At 31.1% G+C, this 23,212-nt stretch overlaps 1 protein-coding gene across 8 annotated transcripts in view; it reads left to right on the top strand.

The window, feature by feature from the left end:
* LOC139495139 (atrial natriuretic peptide receptor 1-like) overlaps nt 1–23,212 on the top strand; it is a 440,175-nt gene that overhangs the window by 143,004 nt on the left and 273,959 nt on the right. Inside the window, exon 1 of one of the 8 annotated variants that reach the window (XM_071283311.1) lies at nt 18,517–21,277. The exons of 6 other annotated variants lie outside the window; for them this stretch is intronic. In XM_071283311.1, coding sequence (XP_071139412.1) covers nt 20,611–21,277 — 667 coding nt within the window. In that variant the 5' untranslated portion in view covers nt 18,517–20,610. Of the gene's footprint in view, nt 1–18,516; nt 21,278–23,212 lie in introns of those variants that run through there. One more of the 8 variants, XM_071283317.1, reaches the window with a different exon arrangement.

The following is a 23,212-nucleotide window of genomic DNA, read 5'->3' as shown; positions in this document are numbered from 1 at the left end:
CTATATGAATTGATTTCTCAAGGACTACAATGGATCTGCCCTTGACGACGAATAACTCACAGAATTGAAAACAGTTTGAATAAAGACATTTATAAATATGTTCCCGGCTCACATTAATATGCTTACGAGGTTACGAAAAATAGGCGACAGATAGCAGAAGGACATTCAAACTCATAAATCGAAAATAAACTGACAAAGCCATGGCTAATAAAAAAGACAACCGACAAACAAACAAACAAAAACATAGTACATAAAACACAACATAGAAAGCTAAAGACTTGGCAACACGTACCCCACCAACAACTGGGAGTGGTCTCAGGTGCTCCGGAAGCGCGAGCAGATACTGCTTCACATTTTTCATCCGTCGTGTTGCTCATGAAAGTATATTGAACCCAGTAATTAGTCTAATCGTCCGTACGATTTACGAAGGGATGATTTCAACTTCACCATTATGAACTCTTTGTGAAAGTATATCTTTAAAAAAAAATATTCATCTGCATTGTTTCTAATTATTTGAATATCAAATTATACATGTATGATAGTCTGAGACAAAAAACTTTGAATAACTATCTTTTTATAGACCTTTGAAACACAACATATTGATCTATATATATAATAGTGTAAATATATATATATAATAGTCCTCGGACAAAGTGTAAGGCGTTGTTGCCATGATGTCTCAGTGGCATGGGTTTTGAATGACTAAATATTTTGCCCTCAGGCATCACTTTAGATACATTTTATGTCGTAATGCGCATCTCGTATAGTTAATTGGTACCGTTAATGTTTTTGCGTGTTTCATGTTCGCCTCGTTGCAGGGTTTTCCGATCTGATTCTATTACCACTTCACTCCATGCTGCTCTTTAAAACTGAGGAATAGATTTCAAATGAAGTGACTTAGACTAGCTATAAAAGAAAATGAAGTTTAATTAAGAATTCAGTATTAACTATATGATTTAGCTAATTTCCAAAGGGAAGGCCAACATAATAGGCAATGCTTTGAAATTGAAGACACGAAGTCTTTGAATATAGAATTTCAGTCAAGTGAGTATAATTTGCTATTTAAGAAAAGGAGCGCTGGAATTAAAGATGCCGGAATAAACTATTTAATTTGGCCTATTAACATCAAACATTGGATTAGATTTTTAATGACTGTTTGTGCAAATGCGCTGTCATTCATAAACTATCGATTGCTTGATTACTTCAAAATGACTTCCGCGATGTCATGTGATATAATTAGAGCACGGTTAAGTACGCGGTTGACATCGACCACGACTGGTAAAACAAGAAACGAATCCATGATCTTCTTTCAATTAATACATGTACATTGTATATCTTTTTTTTCTCTGGTAAATTTATCTATCTCTCTTTCTTTTCAGTATATTTTTTTCTCAACTGCCGACTGATCTTCCCTTTAGCTAATAAGTCAAACGGAGTTTTAAAATTCGCTTCGTTTCTGTTTCCGAATTCAAAGTGATATTTAAAGTTCGTTTCTTTTTTTCTTCTGTTATCTAATGACTGACATGCACTATAGATTCCTGAAACAACAACAATATAAAACTTAATATTGAAGTTTAAATTCAAAAAAGAGAAAAATGAAAGAGTTGTTATTCCTTAGGGGAATTCTCCAAAAAATAAATGAAAGTTTCAGATGAATTTTAAATTGGTATGCAGTCACAGGTTTGTGGTATTGATCCTGAATAAATGTGTTACTGATTGAGAATTTATTTCTTAAAACAGTAAAATTGAAAAAAATAGGCTGTGATGTCTCCTAATTTGACCGACAATCATGTTGTGAAATAATGGGGAAATATTGACTTGCAATGCCTTTCATAGTTTATCATTTTTTACGCTAGCATATTAATATAACTATTTGATTGTAAACTTATGAGCCTTCTGTAACTCTAAAAAGAATGAACTGACAAAAAGGGCGCTGTAAAAGATTAAAGTTATAAATTTAACCCACAATACCATGAAGAAAAACAAAGATAAGACTTGAAGGGTTATTAGTATATATCAAAAGATTAAACTCGAGTAAAAAAAAACACAAAAAAAAACCAAGTTCTTGTTCCACTTAAAGCACCAGTTGTGTTCATTATTGCAAGTGGAAATTCAGTAATGTGTTGCACTTGGTGATGTCAAAATGAAGACAAGTAATGACATTATTGCGGCTACAACAAACGAACATATTTTGTGGTGATCTTATATATCGCATAACGGTCAACCACATCATGATGACGTTTGTTCACGTTCGAATGGTAACTTCAATTTTAACATTTAAAGTATAAGCAGTCTCTTAATGTGTATAGTTCAAGCTGTCTTGATCCACCTCGAAAAACAAAGCTTGATAGAAAACTGGTTAATCAGCCCTTCAACACAATCTTCTTTATCAACATCTAACTTGATAGAAGATCGGCTAACCAGTCACGTGGCAATGTATGGAGAAAAGATTGATAACGAGGCTGACTAATAATTCGATAACATGTTCACAGTGGTATATTTACACGTGTTGTATTGTGTCAGTAAAATATCTATTTATTTTAAATGGCATTAAGAAAACTGTCGAGGCGCAGTGATTGTTTTTTCTTATCGTCTTATCATAATAAAACATCTTCCACCGGAGAAGCTATAATGAAACTGTTTATTGTAAGTGTCGATTTTAACAAATTTTACAAGTCGGGATTGTTTATCTTAAGCAAACGAAGAAAAGAAATTAATGATATCTAATCCGTGGTAAATCATTTTCACAAACGAGTTTTCTGAACAGCATGTTTACTAATAATACTGTAAAAGTCATTTACTCTAAAATACAGTATTTTAAATTGTTTCGTTTAGTAATATAAAAATCGTTAAGAAAACTTTTTGTATACTAGGAGCTATATCGACAATATAACTTAAGATTCTCTAGTTGAAAGATTTTATTGTCGATTTTGAATTTCATATCAAGTTGTGTTTCCTGTTTGTGAAGATGTTCAAGCATTTCAAGAAAGTCTGAAAAAAAACCCGAATATTTCTCTATGTCGATTTCAATATTTGCCTTATATAATTATAGAAATGGTAGTTTGCATTTCAAAATACTTGTTAATACAACTCGATTATAAAACTGGAAATGTTTGTAGGCGGTGTTGCCACTTTACTCCCAACCATTGCTCTCAACTTCAGGCAACCAGTATTTATACCAGTATACTTCTCAACAAAGAGATAATTCGAATACTAGTGTAATTTTACGATTAGATTTGGGCCTTCGAAAGTGATTTTTTGAAAAGAGCTATTAAAGAGAAATATGTAATTGTGGACCTGAGACTTTGAATTCACAAAATGATTTCCGATGGCAAATTATGATGACTCTGTATCAATTACGCATTATCTAGATATTTACTCCCCGGGCAGACTTGTAAACATATATAGAGACAGATAACAAGTCTTATATTACATTTCGAAGTGCCAACATTTTATAAAATATATTCTAGTTTGCTTGAAACATCAAACATCAACAGTTTGTCATTTTTACTTGTAATGATGTAAACAATATTATCTATACTCTGAATTATCTTCTGTTTCCTTTTCAATTTGAACAGCACTATAATCTTGCTATAAATGACAAAATCATTACCAAAGCAATTGATATGGTTGCTTGGGTAAGGAAATGGGAATCTTTTTCTGATTGTTTTTTTTTTCAGAGGAAATATCTGTAGTTAGTGATGTACTTTCTACTAACGAAGTAAATAATCAATTGAACCAAATAAAAGATAAAATCTGTAGTTTGGTAATGTACTTTCCGTCCAGGAAAAGTGAAAATTCAAACTTAATCGAATAAAATATACATTTGAAATAGATTATAGAATGAAAATGTACGAATGCAAGCTAGAGAAAGAATTTGAAAATAAGAAAATGCGGGTGTCTGGTATTCGATTAGTCCTCTGATAGCATGTAGTCTATGCATAAATGAAACAACAGAATTAAAATTGTGAAAATGTTCTGAAGAAAATTTTCACTCCCCATTTGATGTTAAGGTTAATTCAGATTTTGGCAATAATTTTATAATTTCCTCTACCTAAGATTAATCAATTTCGCCAATGAATTGAAATGCTCACTTGCTCTGGGTTTTTTTAACATTTGAGACGCAGAAAAATTAGAACCTCAGACAGTTACATTGTTTCGTACGACATAAAAACATATTTTATTCCCCCTTTATGAGCACTCAAGTGCAAACCTCGCTGAATGACATTGAATTCAGATATTTATTTTACTTGCACCATTAAGCTCTATTGAAACTTACACAAAAGGTTTTTTCATCAAGCACTATACAGAAATAAATAAAGGAGAATACTTATTTACATGTCTAGTTGACTTTTAGTTAAATCTACTTAAATATGAATTGATTTCAATGATACTACTAATTGGTCTTTAGTTAAATCATCAGGAAACAGCGGGTGTTGCGTCTCACTTTTGGTTTTCGTGTTAAGAAGCAGAATGCCTCTCTTATTCAAGTGCGTCTTTGCTATATTAATTTGAAATACAGAATATCGCATTTTCAGAAGATCAGAATATGTAATTATAAACAAATTTGATGTATAATAAAATCTATTTGATTGTCAGCGATGCTCATTAGTAGGAAAATAACGATAAAAGAAGAATATATACAAATCATAATACGCAATTTGTCTGTTTTGCGTACTTTCATGTACTTGTTTTGCATTAATTGGTCTTTAGTTTTACCATTTATACGTAACTACGTCTCCTAATTGAATTCTATTTCATAGAGCAGTGGTTGTTTTGCCATCTAATTAATATTTTGTATAGAGAGCACCCCTCTTTAGTTTTATGTAACAAATCGACTGGTCTTCTACCATTATCAGCAGTGTATTGAAATACTATGATCAATGATAAGTGAAATGTTCATATTTTAATGGAAAGTGGAAATAAATATTATATTTCTCAAAAGCACAAACACATATTTCAAATAATAAATAATGGTTTATTGATTTGAATATTGTAATCATTCAATTTAAAAAAGATTGATGGTCAGATTAAACATTTTAAACATAATGTGCACAGTGCCACTCTCTCTATGGGTTTGTTAGAAATCAAATATTTATTTGTTTTGTTATAATGGGCGAAGTAAAATGGGGTGTGATATGATAAAACAAACATATAGCACCTTGAGTGTTGTACTAACACTGTCCTAAATGGTATGTAGATGTCTTGTAATGGTAGCTGACAAAATTGACACACGGCTGTCATAGTCTATTTGCTATTCTTTACTTTGAAGTTTTGTTTTATGTATGTCTTTTTGTTCATTTTTGTTTTTTCTAAGAACTTGTTTTTCTTGGTGTAAAATTGCTTAACATATGTTCCCTTAAGGTTGATGAAACCACTAAACAATTACGGACAATGGCGAGTTTTGTAAACTATTTCAGTGAGAATAAGGGACTTATAGATTTTTACTAATTTAAGGAGTTAATAGTTAAATTACTTGTACTGTACTGTATTCAACAAATTTAATGTTTGTTTCCAAATCATTAATAAATTGCCTACAAATGTTTATATATAATTCACGAAGCCTTGTCAATTGATGAATTTTGAGATATTATCAATGTTTACAGTTAAATGTATTAACTTTTTTGAAGCTTTTATTTCCAAAATATTTAAGAGAGAAATCATATCATTGCCATTAAAATTATAATTATACCCAAAATCAATTAAAAGGTAGAAAAAATAAAATGGCATTATTCTAATAATGATTTTGTCTTTTAGCTACAATAATCATACACAATTAATTCAGCCATCTTATCTAATAGAAATATTATTTGATGATGTTTAAGGTAAAGATAATTATTAGTATCTGAAGTACTTTGGTTTTTCTGTTGTCGATACTCAATTAAATAACCAAAAGTTACTTATATTTACCATTTGTATAAAGTCATATTGATTTTGAAACGTAGAATTAAAAAAGAACTAGCTATGTGTACACCCATAACTATGCATTTTGGGCGACACAATATAACATTTTTTTTTTTCAATGTGTTATTTGATTATGGAGAAAAATAAGATAATTTTGCACGAAATAACAAGGATGACACAACGTTTCAATTCTGATATACTGTATCAATTCCCATATAGTGTATACATACTTGCATATAGAATTTTTACATAGTGTATGAATACTTACACATGGTATTTGTGACATAGTATATGAATTATTTCACATGGTATTTGTGACATAGTGTATGAATACTTTCATATGGAATTTTTACATAGTGTATGAATACTTACACATGGTATTTATGACATAGTATATGAATACTTTCACATGATATTTGTGACATAGTGTATGAATACTTACACATGGCATTCGTGACATAGTGTATTAATACTTACACATGGTATTTGTGACATAGAGTAATTATTCTTACACATGGTATTTGTGACAGAGTATTAATTCTTACACATGGTATTTGTGACATAGTGTATTAATTCTTACACATGGTATTTGTGACATAGTGTATCAATTCTTACACATGGTATTTGTGAAATAGTGTATCAATTCTTACACATGGTATTTGTGACATAGTGTATGAATACTTACACATGGTATTTGTGACATAGAGTATTAATTCTTACACATGGTATTTGTGACAAAGAGTATCAATTTTTACACATGGTATTTGTGACATAGTGTATCAATTCTTACACATGGTGACATAGAGTTATTAATTCTTACACATTGTATTTGTGACAAAGAGTATTAATTCTTACACATGGTATTTGTGACATAGTGTATCAGTTCTTACACATGGTGACATAGAGTTATTAATTCTTATATAATTTATTTTAGACTAAGTGTTATTAATTCTTATATATTTTATTTTAGACAAAGTGTATTAATTCTTACAGATGATATTTGTGACACAGTATATCAAATATTACACATTGTATTTGTGACATAGTGTATGAATACTTACAAATGGTATTTGTGACATAGTGTATCGATTCTTACAGATGATATTTGTGACATAGTGTATCAATTCTTACAGATGGTATTTATGACATAGTGTATCATTCTTACAGATGGTATTTGTGACATAGTGCATCAATTCTTACTAATAGTATTTGTGATAGTGAATCAATTTTCATAGATGGTATTTTTGACAAAGTGAAATAGTGTATCAATTCTTACAAATGGTATGTGTGATATAGTGTATCAATTCTTGAATTTTTTTTTATTTGATCCAAATATTCAAATCAATGTATAATACATAACTACCTTGTAATGTGAAGAACACTTGTAAAATGGCAAACACTATTATTTAATTTTTATTAAAAAAAATAACATCAAGGGTATTTTCGATCGCCGTGTACACCAATTCAAAGCATCATGACTTTGAATTATCTGTGACACAATTTCGTTCATTTACTACATTTTTACTAATCCTAAAGAAGAAAAAGATTTGAAAACAACCGTAAAACTTTTGAAACAGATAAACAAACTTCATCATTATTTTTAACTGTAGTGTTCATCTCTATCAAATATCTTCATTCTGTATCTTTTCTATGTGCACTTCATTTAGATACTATATTAGCTGTCTTAACTATCAACAATTAACATGTCAATGGTACTTTTATACGCATTGTACACCACTACAAATTATTATGAATTGGAATTGTCTATAACATAGGTTTTTGATTCAAATATACCATTCTATATAACTAAATAAAAATGGCGTAGAATGTGATGATTCTGTCAAAAAGTAAATTTGATCAGCGCCATATTGATTTGCCTTCATCTCCTGTCTCGTCTAGGAATACATGTATGACCTTTGACACTAGTCATTGCCATAAGACCAAATAAATTGTGAGAGAAAATATAAGCTTGTTATTTCGTTTTATTGATTTGAGGGAACTGACAAATAAGAAGAATATCCGATTATGTGATAGCATGGAATACCAAGTAAAGTACAAATAATGTAAACACTTTGATTACGATACTAAGAAAAGTATCAACACGATCTTGTCACTGATCAAATAATAAATCATGACAGAAAATATAGGCTTGTTATAGATATAGGAAGATGTGGTATGAGTGCCAATGAGAAAACTGTCCATCCAAGTCACAATTATAAAAGTTAACCATTATAGGTCAAGGTGCAGTCTCCAACACGGAGCCTAGGCTCACACCGAACAACAAGCTATAAAGGACCCAAAAAATTACTAGTGTAAAACCATTCGAACGGGAAAACCAACGGTCTAATCTGTATAAATAAACGAGAAACGATAAACACTAAGGAACTACATAGACATACGACAACCACTGAACATCAGATTCCTGGCTGAGGACAGGTGCAAACAATTGCAGCAGGATTAAACGTTTAATGGTATCAAACCTTTTCCCTTTTCTTCATGCATGTTATACTGAAAAAAATAAGAAGACTAACATCAAAATATGTTATTCCAAGTTAGGTTGTTGTTGTTCCCAGTAAAGGTCTAATTCAAATATGTAAATTCTTTAACAACGCTACCGGAAAATGAATCAACAAGAACCTCGTTTTCGATAATGTCACGATTTCCTAATTCAATTTCCAAAGGAGCGCGAATAAAAGGGGGGGGGGGGGTGAATAGTTTACGTTAATTAGACAGCAGCCCAACAATGCAAAAATAAACATAACAGATAATGATTTAGAGGTCATCAAAAATGAATATCTATTATGAGTCAGGATCTTACTAAAAAATCCCGAGAAGTTGTGAAAATATTCGACAGTCACGTGCTTGCGTGGCGGATTGCACCAGGTTTTTATTACATAAAACCTTACCCTTTTAATAACCGGTATGGCTCATTCTCTCCTAGGAATGAATCTTAAATGTAGCCCACGTGGAGCAGCGGAATATTACAATCGACTGAATTATTTGGGTAACGCATTTAATAACGAGCCATGTGTGAAAGCAAAAGGGTAAAGAATAAAGGCAAACACAAAATGGCTAAAAGTAACCTTCATTGTTTGAATGGGCATACACTGATTAAGCCGAAGATTTAAAAAAAATATTCATTCAGAATTTTTTTGAGAATTTGCTTATTAAATCTCGAACATAACATGCCTCCCTCTGATTTCATTATGTAGATTTTGGTAGATAATTCGTCTGATAAAGTAATTCAGCGGGAGTCTCGGTTTGATATCGTGTTCCGGTACTGTCGATGCATGCTAAATTAGTTTATTTACATATATTGGCACTGATTAATAAAACATGTCAGAACTTTTATATTACACCTGGATAAAAGAAGTATATGTTTATAACAATAAAAAACAAAACGACTTAAATTAAACCGTGTTCTTCACAGTTTCAATATATATACAATGTACGATTATATTACACTGCGAGATATGTGGGTTTATTTCAACTTTATATTAACTTTATATATAAGTAATGCAATGTTCATAAAACCATGGAAGTATTTATATAATTCTTCCATGATAAAACAAACTAAACATTGTAGAACAGAGTAAACACTGAGCTCATTCATTCCGACTTATAATGCAACAATCTAGTGATACACTTAATATCCTTAAGGAACTGCATTGTACATGTGTATATCTCGGTACGGCTTTTGAATTCAAAATGAGAAAATGAGGGTGTCTCAATGGCGGTGGAACGTATTTCTTATCTCCTATTTAAATTAATTATATTTTTTGTTTACTTAACATTGTGTTTTTCTCTTGTAACAAACACGGGATCGGACGAGCAAACAGACTGGGAAACCTTATATAATGTCTCTATCGTTTCAATGGAAATACTTTGTGCACTTTATTGTTTGTTAGTTGTCTCAGGAGCATATCTATCATGATTTTGCCTTAATCATTTCATATAATCACAATTTTAATCAGGAAATTATCCTTGGTTTCATACTTTGAACCCAAATTGACTTTTCCATCAATTTATTTAACAAGCCTTTCTTTCGATTATTACTTTACAAATAGATTCCGTAGTTTGCTTTGATGTTTTTTCTTTGAGTTAATCAACCTTTATAAAAGGCTTCATAATGACCATATTGTTTCCGCGCTACAAGACATATATGCAATATTTGTTTTTTTGTTCCGAGCCACAAGACATCTTTGTAATATTTGTTTTCAAAACCTAAGAGGCCTGCTAAAATACAAGCGAAATAACCTTTTATAAGTGCAACGAAGTTTGTAAAATTTAATGTAGATTTTTCGCAAACAATAAAAAATAACCAACTTATTTTTGATTAAGGTAAACTTGATATGTTTAAAGTTCAAGTTTACCTTATATGCGATACGTTTAGAAAGAAAAACCGAACCTAAAATTTTATCAGAATTATCGGCTGTGACTTTATTGTTCATTGTTTATGATATAATTGCCAACGGGACAACTATGAACCACCAGACAATAAAGGACGTACGTGCATGCACATTTTCAAGTTTGTCGTAAGTCTGTCATATAGTGGTTCAGTTCAACCATTTTTTTCTTAAAATGTCCTGTACCAAGTCAGGAATTTAAATATGGCAGATAACACATATAGTACGTTTCTATGTGTGTTGGCGTTTGTTTTTGTTGCACTTCAGTGTCTTGTTGTTCTTTTGCTTTTCTCTTGTGGCTGATGTGTTTCCCTCTTTTGTAACTCGGATTTGTTCTTTCTCAATCGATGTACGACTTTTGAACACCAATATACAAATGTTGCCTTTAAAGAAGTTTCATCCTTCCTCTTGATAATTCACAACTAATTATCCGTTCATGTATGAAAATAAAACTACAATGAATTATCAACCCAATATTTTTCTGAAAACATCTATTTCTTATTTGAATAAAATGAAATAACAAGTCATTGTGCTGTATTTATCAAATCTCGAATACGCCTTTCGCTCGACATGCTAAACTTGCAAAACTGCACTCATTAAAAACAAAAGCTTTACGTCCTGTCAATCAAAATGGTTTGAGGCATCTCAGAGCACCTGTCCTTGTCTCGTTTATGTACTCTTGAATATTAGCACTTTTGAATTTTGAATTATTTGAAATCTTTAAATCTAATTAAAAAAAAATATATCTAAATTTAACAAAACCCTGCTTTTTAACACTTATAATTCGAAAAAGTTCAAATAGCTGATGTAATACTTAAGTACTGGACTGGGTTTTTCTGCGTCCAATCTCGTTTTATACACAATAGTCACGGAATAACGCCAAGCATTTGCGTAAATTAAAGCACGTTTTCATCAGGGTGATAAGGAGTTAAAAAAAAATGTACAAATAGAAAAGTGTGGTGAAATATTCTAAGTGGAAATCTATCCAAAATAAACACATACACTAAAAAAATGAGAAAGACTGACGAAATGAAATCTCTTCGATGCTGTCGGCGAATGTCGTCTTTTTACGACGATTGCTAACTGTTTTCTAAAATGTCAACTTGTTTTAATATCCGTCTGTATGTATGTTATGTAATTTTCATGTGGTGATTGACATATAAAAACATCTTTTGTCGTAATTATATTCTAAGCTAAAATCGGGTAAAACTATGGATATAATAACGGTGTTATGGCTATTCCTCAATATTGCCGAAGAATTAATGTTGTTTTCATAATGATTAATATCAGTTATTGCAGATTCATAAATGTTATATATAATTGTATGTTACAGAAATAATTTTTATGGTCGTATTGGTTTTGGCCGTTGGTTTTTCTTCTTTAGATCAGAACATTGCTTTTCTCTTTTGGTCGGGAAATATTTAATGCCACTAGAAGACAGTTTGAGAAAGGGGACTGAGTTTTGCCTTACAGTAGACCGTTCACAATTGTTGCTTTCATGTGTACAGATAGAGAGTCACTCTCTTTTCTCCTTACTCGCGTCTGGTATACTAAATGATAGTATGGTCGGCTGTTGCAAATTTTACTTACACTAATCATTCGATAGTACGCCCACTTTATGATATGATTTGATTCATTATTCTCATTATTAAACCCACAATTCTAATTGAGACACTCTATTTATGCGTCAGTAATGCATGGCGTAAAGAACTAGTCCCAGTAATTAATTTTCTCTTCTTCTAACAAACATCTGCATGTGGTCAGTAATTCGAACAGAAAACTTATTTTCGCTGATCTAAATTTGTCGGATAGCAACCATGCGCAGTGTTGTACATTTCTGTTTTTATCATCATTGACCTTGTGTCGTGTCCGACTCGTTGTTACATCATTTTATAGAGGATTGCTTAAAAATTAAGATGATTGCTTTAAAATGGAGTAAAATTAAAACAAACAAAACTGCAGCTATATGGAGAAATGAAACTCGATCTGTTATAAAGCATGGTCTGTTTACATAGCATAGTTAGTCGTTTTCATGCCTTGTATTTAATAATGAAGAGGCATACAAACTGGTATAATATTGCTTGAAGTTATTTACACAGCAAATTAATCGTGTTTGATCTGCAGATTAAATTTCTTAGATGCAAATTAATATTGGGAATCTTCAGAAGGGGGTCGGTATTCATTTAGTAAACACAAACAATGATAATTTTAATATTCAATTTAAAGATATGGTTTTATTTAAAGGAAATTTTTAACAGAAGCAAAACGGAAAAGCCTGTAATTGTTGTCTTTGTAAAATACTTCAAATTAGTGAAGCTACCGGCAATATAAAAATTAAGTAATCAAAGCAATTGAATTATTTAACCACGTGTAAAATGTACAGTCACAGCAACCGCAAAAATAATGACATCATCAAATAAAACGTCCAAATAAAGTGGCTTACCTTAGTGCCACACCATTAATTTCAGGTGCCGCTCAGAACATGATCCAATTCATTTCCCCGAAGAGGAAAATGTTTATTACAGTCAGTTTGTTTGAACTTTTTAAACTTTGTTTTTAATCGAGCGTCATTAGTGAGTCATTGCATTGTAGACGAAACGTGTCTAACAAACAAACCAAAAACTGGTGCATGTATCTGCATCAATTTTATTGATCGTATATGTAGTATAGATTTCTGGTTTTTTCTCTCTCACTTTTTAAGGAGTGTTTTTGTATGATTTCTAAACATACAGGGTCTTGCTATGTTTAACAGTGGCGATCATGGGTTCACATGTTGCAACACTCAATTTGAAGTATATCAAATGAGAGAAATGAGAATGTTTTGACCTCTAGGTTTTATATGCGTTACCTCTAGGTTTTATCTGCGCCTTTTTATTGATGTACTAAAAACGTATACTCTACTCTTCACGCCCTTTTCTTATTGTCAGCAAGCATTGTCTTTCAAAATAATACATCTTTGAATATCACTTTTTTTTTTGGTCAGATGAAATGTCTAGACCGAAGTTACCAAAATACATATAATATCCAATCAAATTAATTCTAACAAAAGTTGTATTTATTAATATATGTCCAAGGAATTTCACGCTAACAACTTACAACAATACTTACATATATTTGTGAGGCTTATTCTGACGTCAAAGTCGATTTATTTTCGTAAGCTGTCATGGCAGTCTAATATATTTAGTGCACTTATCTTCTGCTAGGCTATGAGCAATCAACCGTGTCGAATACATATTTATTTCAATAAGGGGTCAGCTTAGACAGAATTTATTAATATTCAACAACAATGGAATACTATAATGATATCGACTATATCTAATTGCATACACAATTGGATGGAATATTCATTACAGTGTTAATCATTCAGATGTGATAATGTCCCATAACATAGCAAGTAGGAACAGTTGGGAAGGATTCAACGCTTTCAAAACGTGGTATCCTGCACATGTTCTATGGATGTATGTTTTAAGTTGGGACCCTCTATCAGTGTTTGTTGTAGATTCCTGACCCTGTCTTGTTTGTATAGTTTATTGCCTCGTAATGCATCGGGCTGTTTATTTTTTTCTCGTTTTTGTAAGGTTACATTTTCTTATGTCTTGATGTGTTTCGAGGCCTAATTTGACAAGTTTAAACTTACCTGATAGCGACAATCGCCTGAGTGTATACCTGGTGATGCATATCATGAAACTTCTTCCCTGTCGACGAACCTTATCGGTCTCTGTGGAGTTTTTCTTTTTCTTAATAAGTTAACTTATGTGTCACGTGTTTCGAGGCCTTATTCTGACTTGTTCACCTGGTGATGCTCCTTCCCTGTCGACGGACCTGCTCGGTCTCTGTGAAGGGATTATTTTCGGGGTATTTGTCGTAGCAGGTTCGTTTGTACTTAATACGTTTATGACATTAGAACATCGATAAGTTACTGTAAACTCTTATTTACAGAGTCTATCAACATAAATTACAGCAGTATTAATAAATCGTGAAAGTTTATTCCCACCGTTTTGACATTTCTGACTGTCTGTTGCAATCCTTAAACATTTCATGAATGGCTTTTTTATTATTGTAAGGCTGATACAAAGTTTGTATGCAACAATCTACTCTAAAAGCAAAATGATTTATCACATGGATTGAACAGTAAACATGACGGAAGTAAATTTGGCCCTAGGATCCATGATGATTATGTAGCAAAGACCTTTTGCAATTTGCACAACGTCCAGTTTTCAATATTGCATACATATTCAAATCTGAAACAAATTAACAATATTAAGCATCGACTACTCATCATAGGTGGAGTTCTATTTTAAATATGTTGTTCGATTTTAATTTTCTTGAGAAAAAATTACTTAATAGCTTGTTTCAGAATGAATTGAGAAAAAAATATTTCCCATTGAAAATAAGGGGGGGGGGGGTTATATAGTTATCAAAGGTACCAGGATTATAATTTAGTACGCCAGACGCGTGTTTCGTCTACATTAAACTCATCAGTGACGCTCATATCAAAATATTTATAAAACCAAACAAGTACAAAGTTGAAGAGCATTGAGGATCCAAAATTAAATATTGAGTTTCAAAAGAATTATTATAGTTTTCTTCAATGTATGTGATATAAAACATATCTGTCTGTTCATTGAAATTGGTAGTCAAATCTTAACGAATGTCTAATTAACTCAGTTTATTGTATATCTCGAAGAATCGACACAGTTTAATGTTAGATGATTTCTGATTAAAATCAGATGCACAGTGAGCTAACACAATTTACTATTTTAGTAGCCATATTTATGTTATTATGCCCTGATTATATTTTCCTGCTCCGTAATTGTAATGTAATTAGTTAGCTCTTGAGGAAAATCACTGGTAATTTTATAGATATAATCGATCCAAGGAGCGTGATCAATGATAATAAAATGAAAATAGATTAGGGGGGCATTTCCCTCTCCACCCTTTATGAATGGATATGATTGGATGTTGGTTAACGAGAAATAGGGTAGTAATCTTCTATGTTGTTGATTTAATAAACTTGGTGATAGATAATTAAAGAAAGATTTAAATAACCAGCTGTCTGAAGACATCACATTTTATTCCTTATTGCAGTATTGTGTTTTTTATGTTTATTTTGGAAGAGAGGGCGTCGATGCGACAATCAGAACACAGAAATCGAAGAAAAAATGACACTATAATAACTAAATGAAACATTAAAGACCAAACAAGTGTCCAATTAAATTAGGAAATGCGATCAAGTGCTCTTTAATGGACCCGAATTTAACCTATAAAACAGAAAATGAGAGCATATGCTCATCAAGAGCAGGAAATTCACCAAAAAAGACATGACATACTCGTCAAGCGTGAGCTATTTTAATAGTTTCGGAATGAACGGACGCACAGACCGAAAAACATCATGTCCCTCAACTATCGTATGTTGGGAATATTTATAAACAAACGGTCGGTAGAACTTAGTGTATAAATAGCGTTAGCATTAAAGAAAAAGATAACCATCAATAAGTAGAAGAAAGTAAATCGGCTAAGACGTGGAGAATTTCAAAGATGATATCAGAGATGATTTAACTCTTGAGCTGACCATGCAAAAATGTAGCAGTGTTTATAAACAAGTATTATGTTTCCAAACTGTCATGAACCCATTGATACTGTATATATATTGATTGCCAATATTAACGTAGAGTGCTCAATCGTACAGAACTACGACAAAAGATGGCTTTTAGCCGTTGAGAGAAACATTTTCAATCCATCAGAAAATTGCGTTCTCGAAATTGATACACAATCCTAGTAACTCTTTTAAGAATTTGATAAGCAATTGACGGAATGGGTTTTCACCCTTGAGAAGATGAGGTTCTAATAACATAAAACATAGAATAAAGAATAACTATGTATTTAGCAGATAGTTTAATAGAACATGTCAAGTGTAAATACCTTTAAAGATAAAAATATCGTCCTTTCTTTAAATAACCGATTATTTTTTAGACCTCTTTGCTAGTGAACTATTTCAAAGGAGAAAAGGTTCTTGAACTCTGTGTTTAGTTAATTGAAATAAATTTGAATGCTGCTTTTGCAAATTATTATTTAGTACATAATTATGTATATAATAATTATTTTGTTTTTACAATCGTAAACTCGGTTTGGCTTTACATATTACAAATTTTGGAGATACAACATACAGAAATAGGGCTTGTTTAATAAAAAAAAATATGAATAGAAGAATCGGAAGATAATAATGATGTGTTATGTTTTGAGTAAGCTTGTCAACTAAAAGACAACACTGACAATTTCTGGTGTGTGCCTCCTTGAAAACGAAGAGTTATGTATTTCCTTTTCGCTTTTCTTAAACTAACAGTGATAAATTGACTATGTGAACAAATGTATTTCTTGAAATACGTTTGATTCATATCCTTTCCATCGAAATACAATCTATTTTACTACAAGCTGATTTTAACGTCATTTACGTATTCTATGGGCAAATTGGGTCCCTGCATCTTTAAACTGAATAGGTCATTACTTCCGTTGACATTATTTTCAAGCATTTCTGTATTCATTTCAACCTACATCAATAAGATAATTTCATCATCTGTCAAAATTGTATCGCGATATTGAAATTATCCTATTTAAGATAGTCATTCCTTTTGCTGAACGTGCTGTCGTAGATTGTATGTTACACAAACGCACACATGACATTATATAACATTGGTCCACTAAAGTAAAGAAAGGACAGCATTTTTAATCCAGCGTAAAAGCATACCTAAATAAATATACTCGAACATCGTGAATATATAACATATATGGATTTTTTTTATGATTTAAAAGTCACGAATGATCATGAAAATATTCATTTAGGTAAAAGAAAACTTATTCTGAATTAATTTATTGCCTTTTTCACATTTATAATTGCTGTACATGTCAAAAACGTAAGAAATGAAAAAGCCATGTTCAAGCACTAGAATTTCATTCAACTGTGTAAATAGCATACAATATTGATAAACTCGATCAATGAAAATAAAAACAGTCTATAGAACGATATTTTACCCTTTCATACTGTTTATGTATAGAATATAGAAGAGGTTTAAATAGATTTACATTATCAATGACCTCTCTAACAGTACCAATATAATTGGTTGATTATTGACATGTGATTAATTATTCATTCAGAACTATACAGTAGTTTTAGCTACTGTTTCCTTTGTTATATTTGCCTTATAAATATTTTACTACGCGCTGGATCTCTTACTAAATACCAATTGGATTCTCTCCCAATGAGTTTTTTTCGTTCGTTTTCTTCATTTTCATTCATTTACAACTAACTTAAGAATTATACCATGTAATGAGTTCCCGTAACCACATGACACACATCACTGGAGTGTCAACCAACCATGAGAAATGTTTACTAATAAGATTCCATTATCATATTAGTAAAACGAATCTTTGCCTCGATTTGAAATAAATTGAGATAAAGCTTTTATAGAATATGAACATAGGCAAAAGTAGTATACAGCTGTTCAATAGTCATTAGTCGATTTAACGGAAACAAATCCGGGGTCACAAACCAAAACCGAGCTCTCAAAAAATAAGGAAAATGACAACGATCTTCATAATTGAGCTATTACTACTTTGTCTTATCTTCAAAGCAATTCTAGATTCCAAATAAATTAAACTTGATATTACTCAAAAGAAAAGAAAACATTGACGTCACATGCTAATGAAATGAAAAAGAAAAAACAAAACGGCCACCTACCCGTCTTAACTGTCATAAATAGACCTTCCCTAACTAATTACTCTTGTACATGTTACACTGCAGGTAAAACGTACATACTTAAATACCCGTGTTTAATACTGTGATGATACAGAAATAACGGATGGAATCTGATTATTATTTAGCCAATCGATCATTCCAAGACATCCGGAAATCAGACCTCATTCTACTTTGTCTTCACATGACCATGTTTCCGAACACGGTTATAACAAATCTTTAATACTGTTATAATAAAATACGAATCATTAAACGTTTCATCGATGTGATAAAATTGACAAGTGCCCAAATGATGGAGTTTGAAAAGACTAGTGCTTAGATGATACCGATTTTATAGATTTTTTTAAAAACTTTTGACATTGTAAATTTGTTATTTAATCGATGTTAATAGAAGATGTATTATGTTATATTAAGTTAATTCACTAGACCGGAATAATCCTTGTTAAACATACCTATAAGCATATTAACATGAGAGGTGTACGTTTCAATCATTATTATTGATTCAAACTGAATTATTTTGATATACAGTAAAAGTGTACAATTTTCATTACGATTTACGATAGTCGTAGATATACAGTAATAGTGTACAATTTTCATTACGATTTACGATAATCGTAGATATACAACATATACATTATTTATAACAGTTTACTGGAAATACATAAATTGTAACTGGTGATAAACTAAACGTTTACTGGATATTGATAACTATATCGAACATTCAATTAAATGGATTCTTAAACGCTAATTTAGGTATGTGTCTTTGCAGATAGCTTTCATATTTCTTTCAACATTGTTAGCGGCAACTATCTTTTATAACGCACTTAATAAGAGAAGGACAAAAACGATAAAAGGGTTGATTCGAAAGTTTATGTAAACCATTTAGTTAAAGTGGTTATTTTTTGTTGTTTTTATTTAATATAAGTCAAGACACGTGCTTTTAATATTGCAACTGCATCCGCGGCATGTGCAGTAATACCAGAATAGAAAACAAAGCATAGTTGATTGTATCGTAATTATCAATTATCTATATTTCTTCATAGATGTTGGCAATGAATACATACATGCATCATTTAACTGAATACTAATTGGAAAAAAAACCAAACTAATATATCTGAAAAAACGAAATTCAATTTAGATAGTTTTGTTTAAATTATCAAAGCTTCTGATCACAAATACTTATTGATAAATTTTATCTGATATAAAAACTACAAGGGTAATATTTGTCAAGTAGAAACGCTTACCTGGAACTTATTTCTTTGTTAAAATGTATAAAGTTCAAATGTATTTCCCATAAGAACAAATACGAAACTAATTTATTCGAGAAAAAAAATGATGTGACTAAATAAAGCTAACTGCTTTCAATTGAATATATATCAAAACCGATACCAACTCGATTTACCTGAAGTAAAAAAAACATGGAATACATAAGATTGGAAATTAATTTCTCTGGAAATAAAGGCGTTGCTAACGGACCTTGGGTGAACAGGTGATATTATTGTGTTAGGATTAACTTTATGATTAAGACAAGTCGTAGACATAAGCACTCTCCAAGCATTGACTATGATGGCCAATCGATAGTTATCTTAAGAGGAAAGTCAAATCTCAAAACAGTCTTTATCAAGCTTAAACATCATATTTTGCAACTTAAATGAGTTTTTGATTTACAATTTAATGTGAATTGAATGTAATGCTTGAATAAGGACGAAATTCTTCTGTTCTAATGAAATTTACCGAAAAAGAGATTGGAAAACTTTAATGGCATAGTGTATTTGTAGAAAGCATTAAATAGTGATTTAGATAGTGTTGCTTATAACGACAAAAGCATATGCGTGAGACATTGAAATTTCAAAATTGGAAGAAAAAAAACACATAACAAATGGATTTGTTGATATTGAGGAGAGACTTGGAGGAATTCGACATAATGAGTTTTACCTTAAATTGATTCCGTTTACGACATCGTACAAAATTTATTGTAAAATGTAATACACCACGTGCATATATTATAGATTATTCTAATACAAATCGCTCTTCTTTGCATGTTGATATTTAAACTTGTGCGCAGGCGATATCTAACACTATATTATACTTGTTAGGAATAATTTGAGAATTTGATGTGAAATTGACAAAGTGAAATAGGATTGAATTGCGTTAAATGATTAAGTGGTTTGGATTATTATGTTCTGATGATAATATGATGAAGTTTAAATCGATTTGGAGGTAATGCTACTTGAGTTTTGATACAGATTTCTATATAAACATGTAATTATGTTATCACTCATCATTGTTTAAGTGTCAAGAAAAAAATAATATAATTAAAGGAAATTGCAGAATAATTGAAGTATTAAAATGGAATATGCATTGTATTAGCTCAAAACGTCACCAGGAAAACTATTGAATGGAAAATAATTTATAATTTCCGAAATAAACCAACTGAATTGGCAAATTTGATTATATGGAATTGGTTTGTGAAAGCATATCATAAATGCATATTTAAGAAACATTCAACGATTTTTAAATCTTTTGGTTGGATTAAGACTGTACCTCAACATGGAAACAAATATGTGGCCTTTTATTTTCAATATTTTACTCATTGCTCAACTTGTAGAATCTGAGTCTGTACTGGCAAAGATTGCAACCATACTGCCATCAGACGAGAAAAGACTATTTGCAATCTCAAAAATAAGTATTGCAATTGATATTGCACAATCAAAAATAAAAACCTATAATTTCGGAGACCGAAATATTACGTTCAACGTCAGCTACGCGGACTCGCAGTGTTCAGATTCCCATGGTATGAACCAAGCAATCGACATGTACATGAAGAACATGGTTCATGTATTCTTTGGTCCAAACTGTGATTATTCCGTAGCACCAGTTGCAAGACAGGTAACGTTTTGGAATTTACCGTTAATATCCGGTGGTGCCATGGCGCGAAATTTCAAAAACAAAAATGCGGATTTCCCCCTTTTAACACGTGCTGGGCCTACTAACTTCAACAAATTATCCAATTTCATTGTGGATATGTTTGCATTCATGAGATGGAAAACTGGATATATTATTTATGATCGAAATGAACAAAAGGGTGTATTAGAGGAGTTTTGTAACCTCTTTGCGACGTCTTTACATTATGAAACCAAATATGAATATTATAAAATGGAAGATGTTTTAAACGAAAGGAAAATATTAGTAGACAAAATTGGAATAAATAATGGAGGTAAGTACAAGTTCTTTCATCTGCTATTTAAGAGATATTATGATGTTACTAGATGTTTGAAAATACCATTGAAAATGCAATATCTAATTATAGAACAAAGAGCCGTTTGCACTTTATATTAAGAGAATTTAAGAACGTGCGTTTATATTGTCAGTAGCAAAATATTAGACTATCGTAGTCATAAATTTCGAAATTATGTTCATCTTCAATTAGAAAGCTAATATCAAATAGTATTTTAAATTCGTTATGTGTTTTTGGCTTCCGTCATATCCACATAACTGTACAACAAGCAATTGTTCCGTTGGCCTAAACCATGTAACTTTAAGTTAATTCACAGAATATTTTCAGTTGAAATCTTTTATAATTAAGGTCGGACCTCACTCGTAAATTCGTATATATTTTTATATAATGATGCGACCAGTGGAACATATACTGTTTACACATCCCATTTAACTGTAAAGTGTCATAAAGACATTTTGGTACGTTGCTAATTCAACCCAAATGTATGGTTAAATATTCAATTTTTGGTACATGTATACTCAAAAACCTATGTAATACCTCATTTAAATTTTTATTTTCATCTGGATTTTTATTTTTGTCTCCTTTTACCAAAGTTGGTTCGGTACATTCTTCTTGTTCGTCACAGTTTTACAATTTAAATCCAATTAATATACATATAAAATAGGCTTTATTATGTATGTAAAGTTTACAGATTTTACATTTTCAAAGTACAACATCTGTTGATACTTAATTGACAATATTTGACATTCTGTAAATCGGTTTCCTCAGTCTGTTTCACATTGATATTGTCATGATAATTGCAATCTCTGTGTCCAACATAATGTATTGACCCTAAAAGTATTACAGTCGAACCTGTATATAAAGGGCACCCTCGGGACTAGATAGAAATGGGGTTCTCAATGCATAGAAATATGACTACTACATGGTGACAAAAACAGGGGGACCTGAGAAAACAGGTGAACAGCGGTAAACTACTGTTTCCTTTATGTATGCTCTTTATAGCAATACTGTATGTACATCTTAGAAAAACGTCCAGTTTGATATTAAAGAAAAATTTGTACAGTTAGGTATTGCTGATCTTCAACTATATAAATTGGTACACGCTTTAAATTGATTACTGCATGAAATGCATTTGTTATCTCTAATAAAAGAAATCAGTTATGAGAAACGTCATGTGAATTGAGAGTTTCAACTTTTGACGATTTCACTATATATGAATAAACTAGTTTGCCCTTTAACGTTTGTCAGAATGATCAATACCATATACTCTAAGTAAACTGTTGCTGTTATTATAGACCCGGAAATGTCAAATGAAATAACAATATACGCAAAACTGACAAAATATCAACGTTTGTAATATGGTTTACACTGATTGTGCATTTATATATGCAGCTGCAAATTACTTTAGAGGCAAATCATACAATATTACAACATCGCTTTACATGTCAAGGGCGAATAAAATATGTCATACTTGAATCTGTGCACTAAATTTTAACAACATTTTAAGATTTTATATCAAAATGAAGGATATAAGTTAAAGAAAAGAAAATGAATCAGCAGCTATGACACCAGCCATTATTTTGTATGCTTGTGAAAGAATTGGTTTGGAGCAGGGGTTTTTTTTAGAAAAAAAATATTCTTCACTTTGGTTAACTATGGTCTGGAAAGGTAGTGAACCAATATATAGTTTCTTTCCATTAAAATTTAGTTTTGCTGGGGGAGGGTAATAAATCAGTTTTAATTCCAAAACATGTTTCTCATGAGAAAGAAAAAAAAGATAAATGTTCGAAGCTTAAGTATCAACTGATTTGATACCCTTGCCTTAAGGAAACAAAATGTCCAAAACAGCTTTTCACGCCTTATGAATTATTACTTGACAACCTGACGAAAAGACTTACAACCCGTGCGGTTCAT

The sequence above is a fragment of the Mytilus edulis genome, chromosome 11 (assembly GCF_963676685.1).
Source record: "Mytilus edulis chromosome 11, xbMytEdul2.2, whole genome shotgun sequence".
Taxonomy (NCBI): domain Eukaryota; kingdom Metazoa; phylum Mollusca; class Bivalvia; order Mytilida; family Mytilidae; genus Mytilus; species Mytilus edulis.
Note: the sequence above shows the minus strand (reverse complement) of the source record. Positions and strands in the feature narration are given on the sequence as shown.